This window comes from Schistocerca americana, chromosome 5, assembly GCF_021461395.2.
Source record: "Schistocerca americana isolate TAMUIC-IGC-003095 chromosome 5, iqSchAmer2.1, whole genome shotgun sequence".
Lineage (NCBI taxonomy): Eukaryota > Metazoa > Arthropoda > Insecta > Orthoptera > Acrididae > Schistocerca > Schistocerca americana.
This window is the reverse complement of record NC_060123.1, coordinates 409,887,880-409,906,766: the sequence shown is the minus strand read 5'-3', so window position 1 is coordinate 409,906,766 and position 18,887 is coordinate 409,887,880. Positions and strand designations below refer to the sequence as shown.

Below are 18,887 nucleotides of genomic sequence, written 5' to 3'. Positions count from 1 at the left end.
TGTACAGCATGTGTCCCATCTGTAATGAATGACGTTTGTTTAATTAAAATCAGAATATTGTTAACTCTCGCATTACCAAGCGGGGTATTCTGATTACCCCAGGTCGATTTTTTCCCTATAATAATGTTATCTGAAGGGCCACATGTCTGTGGTTTCATGACTTTGTACTAAAATGATTGACATTGAATTCACACTCACGACTGTCTAATTTATTTGATTTTATCATTGTTATTCAAGTCATTTATTGGTGGGATTGTGAGACTACCCTGCTTGGTATGAAACGTCTTATTTTCTTATTTGTAGAAAGAGAAGATTTTGGGAAATATATCTGTCATTCATCTTCTTTGTTGAGTTTTACCATAGATCCAATGTCTGTTATTGTTGCTGGTTACTATTGTTGAGTTGAATTTGACATTCACTGTTGAGCTAACATTACACGAGTCAGTATTTCATCTGCATGTAAGGCTGTCCAAAGGACGTTCTAATGAAGAGATCATGGATATTCTATACAATTCTGATGTCAGTGATGATGAAAATGAATGGGACATTGATCATGAACTGAATGAATATATGGAACCTCTTGAAAAAGACCATATCATAGCATCAGATGAAGCTGATGATGAAATATCAGAAGACACTACACATTCACGTGAACAAGAAGAAGAAGAAGAAGAAGAAGAGGATGAAGAAGAAGAAGAAGAAGAAGAAGAAGAGGACACTGGAGATTTGTTTGTTTCTAGAAGTGGACTACAATTTCCTAGTAAACCACCAAAAGGTGGGCGGTGTCCACGTCACAACATTTTGAATGTAATCCCTGGCCCAGCGAATGATGGAAAAACACTCAAAACAATAACAGATCCATTTTTATTATTTATCTCACCGGAAAGCGTGAGCATCATTGTAGAAGAAGCAAACAGGGAAGCCAAACGAGTAATTTCTTTGTGGAATGCAGCACATTCTTGGAACAAAATGACATGGAGAGATAAATATGCAACTGAAGTGTACGCTGTATTAGCAATTCTAATAGGAGCTGGTCAAACTCATGGACATCGCACATGTGCCTCCGATCTGTGGGGAGGTAATGTTGCCTTTCGGCAACCATTCTTTTCTGCTGCCATGTCAAGAAACTGATTTTTGTCTATACTGAAATTCTTGCGATTTGACAACAGAGACACAAGAACACAGAGAACTGAAGAAACCAAGGACAAGCTACAAGCCATCAGGGTAGTGTCGGACAAATTTCCATCTAACTTTTGCAAGAACTTCTATACTTATGAATACGTGACTATTGATGAACAATTAGCAATGTACTGAGGAAACTGCCCTTTTAGGGTTTATATGAAGAGCAAACCTAGCAAGTATGGCATTAAAATTCGAGTTTGTGCTGATTTGAAGACATCTTACTTATTACAGATCCAAATTTGTGCAGGAATGGTGGGCAATACTCGGGAAGTGAATCAAGAAGAGAGAGTTGTTTTGGATCTGATGGAACCATTTCTAAATAACGGTCATGGTGTAACAACTGATAATTTTTTCACCAGTTTTCCACTGGCTACTGAACTAGTAAAACGAAACATGACATTGGTTGGTACCTTGTGTTCCAATAAGAAAGAGATTCCAAAAGAATTCCTGCCAAACAGAAAGAGAGAAGTTCACTCTTCAATGTTTGGTTTCACAAATGACTTGACCCTAGTTTCCTATGTTCCAAAGAAGGGAAAGGCAGTAATACTACTCTCTACTCAGCATAATGAGAGACAAGTGAGTGGTGAAGAAAGTGAACACAAACCCGAATCATACTGCACTACAACAAAACCAAAGGTGCTGTAGATAATGGGGACAAAATGACAAGAGAATACAGTTGTGTTAAGAGGAATGAGGTGGTAGCCAGTAAGAATCTTCATGGAAATGATAGATATTGCAGCACTGAATGCATATATTCTGTACACTCAAGGATTTCCTGAATGGCAGAAGAATAACCGAAGCTGACATGGTAGAGACAAGCTCCTGGACGTCCTTACACAACTGAACTCCATACATCCCAACTTCCAATTCACAATGGAGACCAAAGCAGAAGGAAGATTACCTTTCCTGGACATCATGGTCAAGAGAAGAGCTGATGACTCGTTGGGTCACTGTGTTTACAGGAAGAAAACGCACACTGATCTGTATTTCCATACAGACAGCTGACACCACCCTTCTCAGAGAAATGGGGTTCTAAAAATGCTGATACAAGAAATGGAGTTCTAAAAACACTGGTACACAGGGTGCACATCATCTCAGACAGAGAGAGTCTGCCCCAGGAGCTGGAACTCCTCAGAACTGTATTCCAAAAGAACGGGCACTCAGAATGGCAGATTAGACAAACTCTCCACCCCACCACTGCAGTACAACCTTTGCAGACAGAAGACGTCACAGAGGAGGAAGTAGCCACTGCATTTATTCCGTACACTGGTGCACTGTCAGGGAAAATTGGATGCATATTAAAGAAACAGAGTTAAAATTGTCTTTTGCCCACCCAGTAAAACAAGAGTGTTATTGGGAAATGTGGAAGGCCGGCGTATACCAGATTCCCTGTCATTGTGGTAAGACTTATATTGGACAGACAGAGTGCACCATCGAAGAGCGTTGCCGGGAACATCAAAGGCACACACGACTGAAATATCATAACAAGTCGGCATTCGCAGAGCACTGTTTTTCCGAAAGGCACGAGATGGATTATGAGTGTACCAAGATCTTGGCCCAGACTTCGAAATACTGGGACAGCATTGTCAGAGAGGCCATCGAAATTCGCACCAGGGACAAACTCATCAACCGAGACTGTGTTTATAATCATAGCAAGGCACGGGAACCAGCACTGAGTATAATTAAGGAGACACTCAGCAACGAAAACGATCTGGCAAGCTGGGAGGACATAGCAGCTACACCGATGCTGCCACAGATACCGACCCCTGCATCTCTACAACTGCTGACGTGAGTACAGGGGCGCGGACCACTGAGGGAATGGCTCAGTTCATCAGCGCACCTGACGATGGCGACATGTCTGATCACCGAAATATTGTGCCCGTTGGACACTATGAATCAGCAGTACACCAGTGGTCTCTTGGGTCAACAAATAAGCCAGTAGAAACTGAATAATCACAGTAATATTCTGACAGAAGTGTTATCGCTTCCAGGGGACCACTACACTACTAAGTAAATAAAATAAAAATGGAATACATCTAAAAATGATAGAGTATGAAATTTTAGTACGAGCAAGCTACCTATTCATGGCAGGCAAATATCAAAACAACAATATCTAATCGCTGAGTCTAAGTCTTAATTGATTTACTCCAAAAAATTCACTACTGTCAACAATGCCTGCCCTCATGGCTGCCCTTAATTGCACCCTTGCGTGCTGCAGACCACGCGATTTGTGGTTTAATGAAGCACAAGTTAGTATGCTATCATCAAACCATTGCAGGACAGAGGCCTTGTAAGACAGATTAATGCATGAAATTAAGTTAGTATGTAATTATGTAAAAATATGGTGTAAAATAGATAGGTAACACTATTATGTAACACTGTTAGTCTAATTACAGACAGATTGGTTTTCATTTCTGAATTAAGTACCGGTAACATATGTGAATACAATCTGTATTTTCACAAAAGAGAAAGGTTGGCCCTCAGTTTTAAAGACTATAACACCAGATCTAATTTTGTGCTTAGATTTATGTATGTAATTGATTTGCTAATTTATTTTGACTACGTCTAGTTAGTATCTTTCATTATAGGGCAAAATCAGTAATTGTTTCGTAACTTAAATTCTACTGTTGACATATAAACAAATATAAATTCTGTACTAATTATAAACATTTGGAAGACAAAATACTAGTAATCTTAAAGTATCTATTTGGCTCTATTCGAAAACATGTTAGCAAAACCAGCCCTGAATTAATTCCAAAGTAATTAACAGTTTTGTCAAAAGTATTGTTTGCAAAATTACATTTGTTAATTTCATGATTCAAACAAATGATTCGGCTTAACCCCTGTAGTAGAAGAAACTGTTAAAAAGAACCAATTTTTTGATATATTCAGATAATTTGGTGAGTTAAGATTTAATTGTAATTTCTGTAAATTTAACTTCGAACAATGTGTAATTTCAGTACTTATTATTGTGAGGATATACGAGGGCCCAGTTTTTGGTCACGAGACAGTCAGTCCACGGCCGAGTTTCAGACAAGGAACCTGTGTTGGTTAGAATGACAACAATGCTTCAACTTAACTGTGGAATAAGTGTTAAACAAGTAGGCTGTGTGTAAAAATAACGATAGTGTCTGCTCCATACGAACCTTTCTATTCTTCAAGAACTGTGAACTTTGTGGTTAGGTGTTTACTGCTCATAGATGTTCAATAGTAAAATATTGTAGCATATGTGGAGGTTTGCATGCACACTATTAATGAGGCTTATCGAAGGTTAAACAATAATGCATTGTATTATTAGGGGTTACTGTCAAATGTAGCTGTGCACCCATTGGCTACATTATTTACAGTAGTCAGTGTCAGAATCCACAACCCATTTTTCAGCAAGTGTAGCAACGCAGTACGTCGACACCGAGGACAACAAACGAAGAAATAAATAAAAGCAGGAGGAACCACTACAAGCAAAGCTGTCAGTGAAGAAATTAACTAAACAAATTACATCAAACTTTCCAAAAATATAAAAGATGTTAGGCAAAACTAGAAATAATATTTTTTCACTCTTTAAGGTTAATTTATTACTTACTTATACATTTTTGTAAAATTTAGTAGTCCATATTAGCTTCAGTTTTAATATTTATTGTGTTTTTTAACAATGTAAATTTAAAATTATAGATAACCTGAAAGTGTTCTTTGATTCATCAATATATGGTCTTTTCTTTGATAGTTGTATGCCTGATGTTACCTTTGTCAATGTGCATTTACAGTGTATCATTGAAAACAGTCTTTTCTCACATTTTATACTCTATTTATGCTGAAAATGTATTGTGTACATGATTAGCACAAGCCTGGTATTTTGATAAAACTATTAGTTTACCAATTTTATAAAGTACCTGTTGTTCTGCTATTATCAGCACAGAAATAATGACAAGTGTTACAGGGTAAATGTACAAGGAAGAGCCAACACCTTAATACAGGTAAGTGAATGATAGACAGTAGGAATGATTATTGAGACTTACTACGAAGTTATGAAACAACTCTTGGACATTACTTACCTTCAGGAGTCAAAATTTCAGTACTGCCAACAGACATGTTTAGAAGTACATACACCATCCCAGCTTTCAGAACTAATAGTTGCTTCCTTGAGGAGGAGAGAGGGATACATTGGGGGTGGTTAAAACAAGTGCAGGTCACTCAGACCCTAAGATGAGAGGGATATACCTGCTGTAACGGTGAGGAAATACAAAGACGAAGAAGGGGGTGGGGCACTGCCTGACTGAGTAGGGGATCAATTACTACTAACTTTATTTTGAATTTCTACATTTCCCAGTTTATTGACCATTTTGCTGACAGTTGGCTGTACCTCTTTGTACTATAAAACAGAACCATACTCCCTAGACAAGAAGTATACAATGAAAATATTTTTATATTTTAAGTGTAGTTGTGTGAATCGTCTGATACCGATTTTTATTTTTAGCCACTAATATGAAAAACACATTAGGGATGAAACTGTTATTCTTAAGAAATTAATCTCTTTTTCTGGATTTCTAACATCATTGTCATCCAAAATATTTACACAGCAAAATTACGCCATAAAAAATCTTTGGTTTTACATGTTGCACTTTCATATCAATTCTCTCACGAAAGCACCTGTTTGCACTTACCTGAATGCTCCTTTCTTTAAACATAAGTCCTGTTTAAGTATGCAAAATATTTAAACTGAATATTTACTCCTTCATGTATAAGAACTCTACTACTAATTTATTATACTGAACAAAGAAACAAAATTGAAGTACAGTGTTTTTCAAGAAATTTAAACTACGGGCCCTCTGCAGTTGAATTATGTTTCTTCTGTATGTTGTTTTGGTATATCATGCCCCCAATTATCATGCCTCACTTTATGTGTAACCATTGTTATAACAAGTATGGTACAATTGGCAAGAGGTCTTCACATATTTGGCAACTATAGCTCTCTCGCAGCTCGAAGAATAAAATAAACACTGTTTGGAAGCTAATAAAATGGGGGAAAGATGAAACAAGTGTGTTATAATTCCAGAATGATAAATGAAGGGCAACTGTTGGCAATATTTTCAATAACAACTTCTTTACAGCAGCTGATCGGATTAGTTGTAAGGGATCTGTTGGTGATACCATTCATCTTCTGCAAACAATAATACACAACAATATCATCAACTAGATTTGTACACTTTCAAAAAAACTAGAAAAAATAATCAGAGACATGAAACACATAATGTATGCTTTCTGAAACACTGCTGTAAATGTACTGAGGGTTGGACGAAAATGTAGAAACACCACGAGAAATGCATGCTGCTAGCGAAAGCTACAAGTTGTTATATTTGACCACAAACGGCACCAGTGTAATGTCTTCAATATATTGCAAGTGTCAGTCATGGTCAGAACACTGTTCTGTACAGTTGTGGGTGCATTACAGTGGAGCTAAGTGATTTAAAACTTGAGCGAATTTTTGATGTTCATATGGTGGGTGGTACCATAATCAAGGTAGCTAAAAGATTTGAATTTTCAGCATGCACCACATTTAAGATTTATACCACAGACAGAAAAGCAGAAAAACATCATCCACTAAGTCACAACATGAATAAAAGTATGTGTTGAGTGGTTGTGACAGATGGTCATTGATAAGGATTGTGATGAAAAGTAAAGGGACGACAGCTGCAAAAGTCACGGCAGAACTGAATGTTGCACTTGTGACCCCTGTCAGATCCATATGATGAAAAGTAAAGGGACGACAGCTGCAAAAGTCATGGCAGAACTGAATGTTGCACTTGTGACCCCTGTCAGCTCCATAAGAATGTAATTGCATGGAAAGTTGGAATTCTAAAACATCATCTGTAACAGAAATATTCATAACACAAGAAAATGGTGCCAAAGCCATAAAACCTAGACTATGGAGAAATGGATGAAAGTCATTTGGTTGCATGAGTCTTGTTTCCTACTGTTTACAACTGCTGGCCGAGTTTACACACCAAGAGTGAAACATGATTAGGGTTCAGTGATGATTTGGGCAACCATATTGTGTTATTCCATGGGTTCCATGGTTACTCTGCAAGGTCGTGTTGCTGCTGAGAATTATGTGAGCATTCTGGTAGATGAGGTCCAGCCCATGATACAAGGTTTGCTCCCAAATGGTGACATTGCATTCCAAGATGAGAAGGCTCCTGTTCACACAGCTCACATCACCCAGGACTGGTTTTGTGAGCCCAAGAATAAATTTTTGTGTCTCTCCTGGCCACAATAAATCTCAATATTCTTGAGCCTTTGTGGTCTACTTTGCATGATCGCTGTCCATTTCGATCCTCGTCATGGGAAATTGCCACTATTTTGCAGAAAGAATGCAATAAAATTACCTTGAAATCCATAAGGGACCTGTATTTATCCATTCCAAGACAAATGGAAGCTGTTGTGAACACCAACGGCTTTCCTACACTGTGTTAGGCATGTTAACGTGTTGTGGTTTTCTTCTTCCCAGATTTTTGTCCTCCTACTACCCCTCCCCCCTAAGACAAGAACTGTGTCATACATATTAAGTCAGTCACTAGATCAAGGAATGATTCCCAACAAGCCCAAATAATAAATCATTAAACAATTTTTCAAAAAAGGTGGTAAAGAAGAGATCTCAAATTACTATTCAGCTTCACTGCTAATGAACACTGCTACAGTGCTTGAAAAGCTCAAGCTGAGTATGGATATAGGACATCTTAATAATCAAATGATCCCCAATAAAATTAGTTTTAAATCCCAAATAGGCGTTGCAAGATAAATGGTCATGTTCTCATTCACAAATCAAGTTGTAGAGTTCATCAGTTATAAGACGTCACCAGTGGAAATCTTTTGTGATTTCTCTAAGGCATTTGACATAATGGAACTATGTTGAAGCCTGAACGTTGCAACATTTGATACTCATGTGATCACATCCATTTGTGAAACTTTGAAAAAGAAGCTAACAAAGCAGTGTATAGTCAGTCTGCAAAGCGGAGGGTGAGGAGGTGAGTCCACAGTCTCTCTACCAGAGTTAGTCAGACTGTTTCACAAGGCTATATTGACAATTCTGCAGCATGCCTTTCAGAACACTAGCAACACAATGAACAGGTGTGGTCACGGAGAGTTTATTTTTGACTAAATGCAGACAGAATACAGAAATACTCATGAAACCAAAGATAGAAATGAACATAAGCACAGTCTTTGTAAATCACCATAACCTGCATTGCACCACATTGTTGGACAGAAAAATGATTCTTTATCACTATGTATGCCAGTTGTAGCATTATTCTAGGAAAGGCCACTTCACCTTCCACAACCACTGCTCTTCTGATTACCAACAGACTCTGTTACAGTAATATTCGTTAAATTATCATTCACGACATTGATTCCTGGAGTAATGTGCTTAACCATTAACCACCCCATTTTTTTTTTAAATTGAATATTTTTGTATATTTTCAGTTTATTGACTTCTTAACATCTAACTAATGCACAGTCTATTGTTTGACCTTTACCTGCCTTAGTGCATCTGTAACATTCTGTGTTCATACAGACACACTAGGCACTTAGATGCAAATTTTAAATTTGTTCTGTGACACTGAAATTCAGCTACTAATATTATTATAAATCGGATTTTACGACATATAAGGCCAAATTTGGAGGAAATAATTATCATAATCCAATTTCTAATAACAGACATAAATTAATTCACCATCTTTGATTTCCTGACATTTGTGGTATTCTTCAAAACACACTAGACACAATTCTAAGTCACATTTCCCACATTTTGTGTGAACTGCTGATGACTTCTGTTTGCTGTACAAAAGTGACACACCTTTCCTTTTTCTCAGTTTTCTTGATGTGTTTCATTCCATCGTATCTTGTATAACATGGAACACATGATTTAGATAGGACTGATAGCAAGTCTGCATGCTCCTTTTACTGTTTAGGTATACTTTTTCGGAGTAGGTATACTTGTACAATTTCTCTCCTGAATTCAAGCAGAGTAGTCCTAGCAACTGCTCCTTTCTTTGTTTCCCAGGAGTTATGTGCACATATTTATTCTGTACATGACAATGTTTTCATTCATGCTATCCATTGCCCTATATTTTTCATTATAAGTGCAATAATCTGAGGATGTTGTACTTGAACTTATTTCATCTCCTTTGCAGGGTGTTGTTTTGAAAATGATACAGGTTTCACTCCTGCACACATCAATGCTACAGCAACCACTGAATTGTCAACCTATTTTATGACAATAACACAATTACCCTCATAAAGTGAAGATTCAAAAATCCTCTTCCATTTCTGACTAGGTCTTGCTTTGAAAAAAATGGGGCAAGGTTTGGGAATCCTGTTTTCTCTAAAAGCACCTGTTCCTCTATAACCTTCTACTCTTAGGAGGCAAAACAGCATATCCTATAAAGAGGTCGGCAAAGAAGAAATAGAATGGTAATTGCTTTACTTCCTGTGTTAAATCATCTATTACCTGAATGAATGGGGCAGTAGCCTCACCAAATTGTTCTTCATATGCTGTATCTGCATTTGGTTATTTTCCTTGATGAAAGGAAACATTTACAAGATTTCCAGAAGTGGTGGATAAACAGAATGCTTTAAATCCAAATCATATTGGTTCCCCCCTGATAAATTGTCTGCAAGAATGTCTCCCAAAACATTTTATCACTGATTAATAATAAGGCAGATGTTGCTGAGGAACGAAAAGCTGATTACATTTGTTTATTCCCCTGCTGTATGCATCACCTGAATCAGCATGTGCTATATAAATTCCGTCAGCCTAAGAAGCATTTGCTTCCTCGAACAGCATGTCTTAAGAAATCCTGCACAGTCAAACCTAGTTATAAACTAAGATTCTGTGAGGACTCTGTTATGAAATAAAAGAGTAAAAGAAATTAAATAATTTCTGATCCTTTAACTCCCTAGCATCTCAATATGGACACAACTGAAATACCAACTTCATAAAAGTGAGTCGATTGATAACAACTTCTCTAAAACGAAACTTTCAATAAACATATTTAGAGTTACTGTAAACAGTTTTGCTTGGAAAAATGAAGAAGTTCTTTGTAAAACAATACTTATTTCACAGCAGTTGAAGCGAGTAAATGGTTCAGGGACAACAGTTTATTTGTGAATGAGGGGAAAACATTATGGATGAATTACAGACATGTTTCAAATAATATGAAGCCCAATATAACTGTGAAGCTAGGCCAACAGAATATACTACAAACGCCGAATACAAAATTCTTAGGAATTTGGTTAGATGAGCATCTAAAATGGGACAAGCATATAGATGTGCTCAATAAAAAGTTAAGTAAATGTTGCTATGTATTTAGAATGCTCAAAAATTGCTGCGGTGATCAAACAGTATTGTGTACATATTATGCATTTATGCATAGTCTTTTGCGATATGGTGTCATATTTTGGGGCAATTCAAGTCAGGCAAAACGCTCCTTTATTATTCAAAAATGAGCGATAAGAATCATAAAAGGAGCTGCACCTAGAGATCCATGTAGGGAAATTTTCAAGCAATATAAAATCATGACTCTTCCATCCATTTACATCTATGAAAGTATATGCTTTCTGAAGTCTCACCCCCAGTTTTCTTCTTTAAACAGTGAGTTCCATGACTATACAACAAGACAGAGTAATGAATTTCACAGAGAAGTGCATAAGAAAGCCCAATACAACAAGAGTGCAATATACCACCCAAAAATTCTCTATAGTGCTCTTCCCTTAAAAATAAAAAGGATTCAGCAGCTGAGCAGTTTTAAAAGTGAACTCAAAAGAATGTTAATCAGTAATAGTTTTTACAGTGTTAGTGAATATATGAATTCTTCAGAAAGATAGCGTGCCTTCACCTATCTTATAAGTTACTCATATACAAACTTGTGTCGTGGGGTAGACTCTTTTATGTACACACAAAAATTAATTAATCTGTCAATATAGAGTGTTATAATCATTGTTTCTTGTTGCTGTCCATTATACACAGAATATATGTAACCTATTTGTGTCCTCTATTGTTACAAATTTATATCATGTAAGCTATAATTGTTTTGCCCATATATTCAATTCAGATTATTCACGGATAGTTTTTACATAATATGTTGTTATTCATATTTTTTCTGTATGTAACATATGACAAATCCCATATCACTGTACATGATAAAACGGGTGCTCAATAAACTGAAACTGAAACTGATATGCTCCACTGTGGTGTCCAAGCATTACTTACAATATAGGCTGTAGCAAACACACTGGGAATGGCAATAATGAACTGTTAAAGCACTGACTGTAGAATTCAAGAATACGTTATTGTCAATGCATAAAATAACTGTTAAGCAGACAATGAAGAGAGAACAGAATGATTCAACAACTGTGTCCATACAGACATGTGGGCAGTTAACGGTAATCAAACAGGTGTCATCAGAATTATGAACAGAGCCCATTCAAGATGATGTAAGTGCTTTGTCCTTACACTTATTAGGTACTTCTACCAGAGATTATTTATTTTTGTATTTCTATTTTTACTCTTTCACATCAGTTGTGGCTGGTTATCTCTTTATTCATTTATTTATTTTTATATATAAAAACAAAGATGAGGTGACTTACCGAACAAAAGCGCTGGCAGGTCGATAGATACACAAACAAACACAAACATACACACAAAATTCAAGCTTTCGCAACAAACTGTTGCCTCATCAGGAAAGAGGGAAGGAGAGGGGAAGACGAAAGGAAGTGGGTTCTAAGGGAGAGGGTAAGGAGTCATTCCAATCCCGGGAGCGGAAAGACTTACCTTAGGGGGAAAAAAGGACAGGTATACACTAGCACACACGCACATATCCATCCACACATACAGACACAAGCAGACATCTTTGTTTTTATATATAATTTTTCCTACGTGGAATGTTTCCTTCCATTATATTGATATTTATTTTTATACATTTATGTATTTCAAGTCCTGTACATTCAATAAGGAGCAATTCGCTTTAATGTAGGACAAGTCATAAAATACATTTTACAAAGATTTTTTAAAATACTACAAAGTACGTGGAGTACAACATTTACAAATTAAAGATCTATTAAGTTAACAACAGTACAGAATGAGATAACAAAAGTTGTTAAAATGTTGAATGTAACATGAACAAATGAGACATATCAACAGGTATTTAAAAAAAATAGAGACTTTGTAAAAATTAAGATCTGTTCGTGCATTAGATTCTGTTTATTAGATAATATACATCTACTGCTACACAACGACTCTCCAATTCACACTTACACCCCTTGCAGAGCATTGAACGAACTACTTTCACAATATTTTTCTAACGATTGACACTCTAACAGCATGCAGGACAAAACAAACACTTAAATTTTTCCATACGAGCTCTTATTTTATTACAATGACCATTTCTCCCCACGAAGGTCAGTACCAACAAAGTGTTCTCGCATTAGGAGCAGAAAGTTGGTCACTGAAATTTTGTGAAAAGATCTAGTCTCAACAAATAACACCTTTGTTTTAATGACTGCTATTCCAGCTCGTGTATCATATCTGTGACACACTCTTCCCTATTTTGCAGTAATGTAAAATGAACTGCTCTTCTCTGACCATTTTTTGTGTCCTCCATCAATCCCATCCGGTAAGGGTGCCATACCACACGGCACTACTCTAGCACAGCATGGACCAGCTTAGTGTAGACAGTCTCTACAGTATATCTGTTGCATCTTTTAAGTGTTCTGCCAATAATAAACAGTTTTAGTTCATCTTCCCCACAGCATTTTCTATGTATGGCTCCAGTTTAAGTTACTGGAAATTGTAATCCCCAGACAGTAAGATGTATTGACTGATTTTAGAATTGTGCAATTTATCATGTAACCAAAATGTAATGGATTCCTTTTAGTACTCATGTAAATGACCTCACACTTTTCATAATTTATGGTCACAACTGCCACTTTTTGTACCATACATACACCATGTGTAAGTCATTTTACAATGGGTTTTGATCTTCTTATCACCTTATTAGACAGTAAATGACAGTCATTTGCAAACAATCTGAGAGGACTGCAACACATTGTCTAGTATATTCATATAGATTAGGAACAGCAGGACCTACTACCTTGGGGAAGGCCAGATATCACTTCAGTTTTACTCAATGACTTTCCAGTAATTACTAGGAACAAACAGTTTACACGACAATTAAAAAGAACAGTATCATAAGTCTTCTGAAAATCTAGAAATATGGAATTAATTTGAGATCCCTTGTTGATTGCCCTCATTACTTCATGAGAGTAAAGAGCAAGTAGTGTTGCACAATATTTTCTGAAGCCACACTATGTGTCAATAGATCTCATTGTTGTGTTCGGGGTAGGCCTAATTCATAATGTTCAAACACGAAATATGTTCCAAAATCCTACTGCAAATGGAAATCACTGATATGGGTCTGAAATTCAGGGTGTCCTCCAATTTCCTTTCTTGAGTGGTAGTGAGACCTATGCAACTTTCCAGTCGTTAGGTATGGATCTTTTGTTTAGTGAGCTATAGTATATGATTGCTAAGTATGGAGCTATTATATCAGAATGCTCTGAAAGGAGTTTAATTGGTGTACAATCTGGAATGGAAGACTTGTCTTTATTAAATGGTCTGAGTTGCTTTGCTACACCAAGGATACCTACTTCTAAGTTACTCTTTTCGGCAGCTGTCATTGATTCAAATTCTAGGATTCTTCTTCTTTTTTGGGAAGGAATTTTGTGAAACCATAATTTGTAACACAGCTTCACTGGCACTGTCACTGCTAACATTACCATCGCTATTACACAGCGAAAATATTGACTGGGTTTTGCTGAGGTGCACTTTACATGCGACCAGAATCTATTTGGAATTTCTGCCAGATTTTGAAACAGAGTTTCATTGTAGAAGCTATTAAAAGCAACTCACACTGAAGTCCGGGCTAAATTTTAAGCTTCCATAAAGCTTCACCAGTAGGAGCCATTTTGTGTACTTTTAAATTTGGCATGACTTTTCCGTTGCTTTTGCAACAGTGTCCTGACCTGTTTTTGAATCGTAGGGGATCAGTTCTGTCTCTCATTAATTTATTTCCTATAAATATCTCAATTGCTGTTGATACTAGCTATTTCTCTGAATTAAAGCCACATCTGGTTTATGCTTACATAGTTAATTCAGAAGGAATTGAGATTTTCTCTTAGGAAGGTTTCAAGCAATTTGTTATCTGCTTTTTCAAACAGATATATTTTGCATTTATTATTGTTGTATTTGGATGTTAGATATTCAGTCTCTCCACAATGATTGTGTGGTTAATAAAACCTATATCCATCATTATTTCCCTATTTGCTCAGGATAATTGCGTGGGTTTGCAGTCAAAAGTGTGCTAGCAGAAAGTTGTTCACATTCAATACTCCCAAATCATGAGCATCGTATTACTGTAGATATCCTAGTGCAGAGCTGCAAAATCAACAATAACAGAAATTATTACTGTTAGTTTAGATATTCATCTAAATGTAAATGGATTTTTCTACTATGAACTACTTATGAGGACGTCAAAATTTAGATAGGTCACAGACAGTAAATATAATTTGAGGAGTTAATGCACTCCTTTCTGCACCATTCCAAGGTTCTTTAATTCACTATGTAGGCCTAGCTCAAGACATCTCCTTTTATTGTGACTGTGATGGTTGAGTAATAAAGAGACTTGAGCCTTACTAATAAAATACATAAATGAGTACATATATTGATATATTATCATCAGAAGTCCCAATTTTCTACAGATTTCTACATTCACATGTAGGGTGAACCCTGCAGCAGACTAATTATTGTCTGTTGAGTAGTGAAAATATTTGTTGCCTGAGACGGTTTCCCCCGCAACGTAATGCTATAAGGCAGTAGTTAGTGGAAGTGGCTACAGTATGCAGTTTTGATAGCACCAGTATTACATATAGAAGTAATAATACAGTCAGTGTAAGAGTCAAAACTAATTTTTTTTTTTTATGGTGAAAAGGTGAAGAATATTATCGTTCCATTTAAGGTTATTGCCAATATGTACACCCAGAAACTTAAATGATTTCACAATCATTACATCTTATTCATTACTTATAATGTTAGCCTGTTCCTGCAATTTTTTGTTCACAGTGAGATGAATGAATTGCATTTTGTCTGGGTTGTGAGAGTGTCTATAGAACTCTGCAAAATACAGTATTTGCAGTTTCCTCATGATCACTGCTGCCCATCTTGTTAATAATAATGGTTGTCTCATTAGCAGACAGTGGTGCACACCTGAAAGTCATTAATAAAGATGAGAAACAAAAGGGGACCAGGCACGGAGACCTGTGGAACCTACTGTTTCCAATCATTCAGATACAATTTACACCACATTCCAGTTGACCCACTTATCCATATGCTTCCTTAAAAGAATCTTGTGCGTGACGTGGTTGAAGGCTTTAGACAGATCGCAAAAGATTGCAGTTGGAGACATTCTTACATTAATGAATTCTAAGTTTTAGCTGGTTAATGAGTATATGCCCAATTCACTTGATATATCATGATGGAAGCTAAAACAGTTTTTGTTTAGTGTGTTGCTGTTGTGGAGGTGGTTAATAACCTTCAATAAAGAAGTTTTTCTTGAATTTTTAAGATGGCAAATAGGATGGTAATTAGTTACTTCCACTTTACAGCCCTTTTTAGAAAGAGGCAGATCACTGGACATTTCAGAGCATCAAATCCTGTTGTAGACGCTTAAGATATATAGGATTAAGGGACTAATTTGTCAAATTGGAAAGACAAATAAAACATCAGCTAAATTATAGTAACAGGACATAGTTTTCAAATGCACAAAATCTTAAGGCTCCATCCTTGATTATTCACATACTGAAGTACCTATTTGGGTGTGTAATGGTTCATAATTGTGATCAGTTTTTACTACTACTCAACTATATGTAAAAATGGCTGAAACTAAAGATCTGGTTTAAGAGGAATCAATTTACAATAAAAAACACGCACAAAAAAATCATAAGTTTTACTTAAGGGTTGGCATATCCAAAACCAGAGTGGCAAATTATATCTGAACTGCACCCTCAATGGAAGTATTTTTTAATATAATTTGGCTCCAAAATTATTTCTCATAAAAAACACATATAAATAAACAAAGAATTTATTATTATTATAATTATTATCTCACACTACAAGGACAATTTTTAATTGTTCTCAATACAGAATTTATTATTATTATTATTATTATTATTATTATTATATCCTACTAGAAGTTTTCAAATTGTTTGAATTGTTTGTTTTTCTCATTTACACAGCACGAAATTATATTAGGTGGCAATGATAAATTGCCTAGGCCCATCATCATGGCTCGGAAAATGGCTGTCGTAATGATGCAACATGATCAACAAAGAGACCCTCGCACAACTGCCTTTCAAAAGTCTTCCTCCTCTTCTTCACTCCCCTGTATTTACCTCTATATACTAGAAAATTGGAAATACGAGAGAAAAAAATTTAAAGGGCAGAAGTGAAAACGAGAACATCACTGAAAATAATAAAAAGTTAAAAGTTTCATGTCCATTCAGTAATAACACCAGACATAGGTTCAGTCGTCAGTAACGCAGGTTTTACAATTCGGTTTATTGGTAGAATACTGTTCAAGTGTGTGGAACTTCTACCAGATAGGCTTAACAGCAGATATTGAACGCATAAAGAGAAGGGCAGCACGAATGGTCACAGGTTAGTTTAATCCGTGGGAGAGAGTCACAGAGATACTGAAGGAATTGAATTGGAAGACTCTTGATAGACGTATACTATCACAAGAAGGTCTATTAACAAAGTTTGAAGAACCGGATTTAAATGATTACTCCAGGGATATACTACAACCACCATGTATCGCTCACCTACGGATCGTGAAGATAAGATTAGAATAATTACTGCACGCACAGGGACACTGAAACAATCATTCTTCCGCGCTCCAAACGTGAATGGAATAGCAAGAAGCCCTAATTACTGGTACAATGGCACGTACTCTGCCTTGCACCTCACGGTGGTTTGCAAAGTATAGATGTAGATTTTAAAATTTCCACTACGGGTATAAGTTGTGCTGCCCAATTTTACAATAAATTTCCACGTAAAGCAAATCCTATTTCTTCATGTTTAATAAAACTCCAAGGGCATTTTAACTAGGACTGCTTCGATTCAGTACCGGTAGCGAAAATTTTAGATCACGTATAGTACAAGATACTTGTAAAAGGAAGAGCAAAATCTACTACCTTTACATAAGGCTAAGTTTGTACAATATGATGCTTAATTTTATTTGTTTAAGTGCGTTTGTGTGCGTGTGCGCGCGCTCCGCTTTAGTAATGCATGCTTCTAACTACAATTTGTGAGGATTTTTTTTATCCATAAAAAGTTTGCATCCTGATTAATCAACGGGGTCGTTCACGCTGAAGCACCTGAGCTATTGTTCTTCACATGCACCATACGAGAATGTAATAGGAAGAACGTAATATACTGTATGCCCCAATGAAAATTGTCATATGTAACAAACCGTTCAGTGATCATCAGAATTTGTGAGGAAACATCTTACTTACCGTAGACTGATGCTAAAATAAAAAACACCGTCAACACATTCACAATGCACGGATAAGTCATCTTTTCACGAGATGACTGCACGAAGCTGCAGATGGAACTAACTTTTCCGTGTTTGCACAACACATTTCAACTGCGCGCTGAGCTTCCCCGTATCATACAAAAAAAAAGTGTGCATTGCAGCCCACGGTTGTCATTGCAGCCAACATACGAAATAGAATTCCGAAGTGCTCTTGCCTTCGCTGCACCATGATTTCTGAAGAAGTAAATCTGACTGAAAAGCAGTGCGCTAATAGCTCATAGTTTTCTGCGTTCGTGGTGGAATCCACAAACACATGTATGTGGTAGAGTCAAACGTTTTGCTCCTGTTTACATTCTGTTCGCGCGTTCGATTGTGTTCTCTAGTTTGCTGTAAGCGAAGCGACACACACACACACACACACGATGGTTTGTTTTCAGTACGTAGTGCTTTATTAACACACTTCCGCATAGTCTGATAAAGGCATTCTTCGTAACAGAAACGCGTTTCGGGTACGCTTTGCAAAATTAAATAACATACGTTGAATGTTTATTTGTACTTCGTGGTAAACGGCTTTTTTAGTAATATTATCTAAAGTATTATTATTACTGTAACTAGTAATTGTTGTCATTATTGTTCCAGGTATTTACACGCGCAAAGTTGACACTCGGCCAGGAGGCAGATGGGATCGACCGTAAAGGTATGTCCCATTTACAGTCGCTCCATCAGCTACCGCGCCGAGTGTCAACTTTGTCTGCGCGAGTATTATCTCGTACCGTAGGCTCTACAATTCTAGAAGATATTGGTCAATTTCCAAATATTTCTGCCGGCCGGAGTGGTTGTGCGGTTCTAGGCGCTACAGTCTGGAACCGAGCGACCGCTACGGTCGCAGGTTCGAATCCTGCCTCGGGCATGGATGCGTGTGATGTCCTTAGGTTAGTTAGGTTTAACTAGTTCTAAGTTCTAGGCGACTGATGACCTCAGAAGTTAAGTCGCATAGTGCTCAGAGCCATTTCAACCATTTTGGACCAAATATTTCTAAATATATCAAGCGTCGAGTATGAAATACCA

At 36.7% G+C, this 18,887-nt stretch overlaps 1 protein-coding gene across 1 annotated transcript in view; it reads right to left on the bottom strand.

Annotated features, from left to right (window-relative positions):
• Nucleotides 1–17,943, bottom strand: part of LOC124615998 — a 101,165-nt gene extending 83,222 nt beyond the window's left edge. Inside the window, exon 1 of the mRNA XM_047144209.1 lies at nucleotides 17,800–17,943. Coding sequence (XP_047000165.1) covers nucleotides 17,800–17,860 — 61 coding nt within the window. The 5' untranslated portion in view covers nucleotides 17,861–17,943. The remainder of the gene's footprint in view (nucleotides 1–17,799) is intronic.
• Nucleotides 17,944–18,887: the final 944 nt, after the last annotated feature.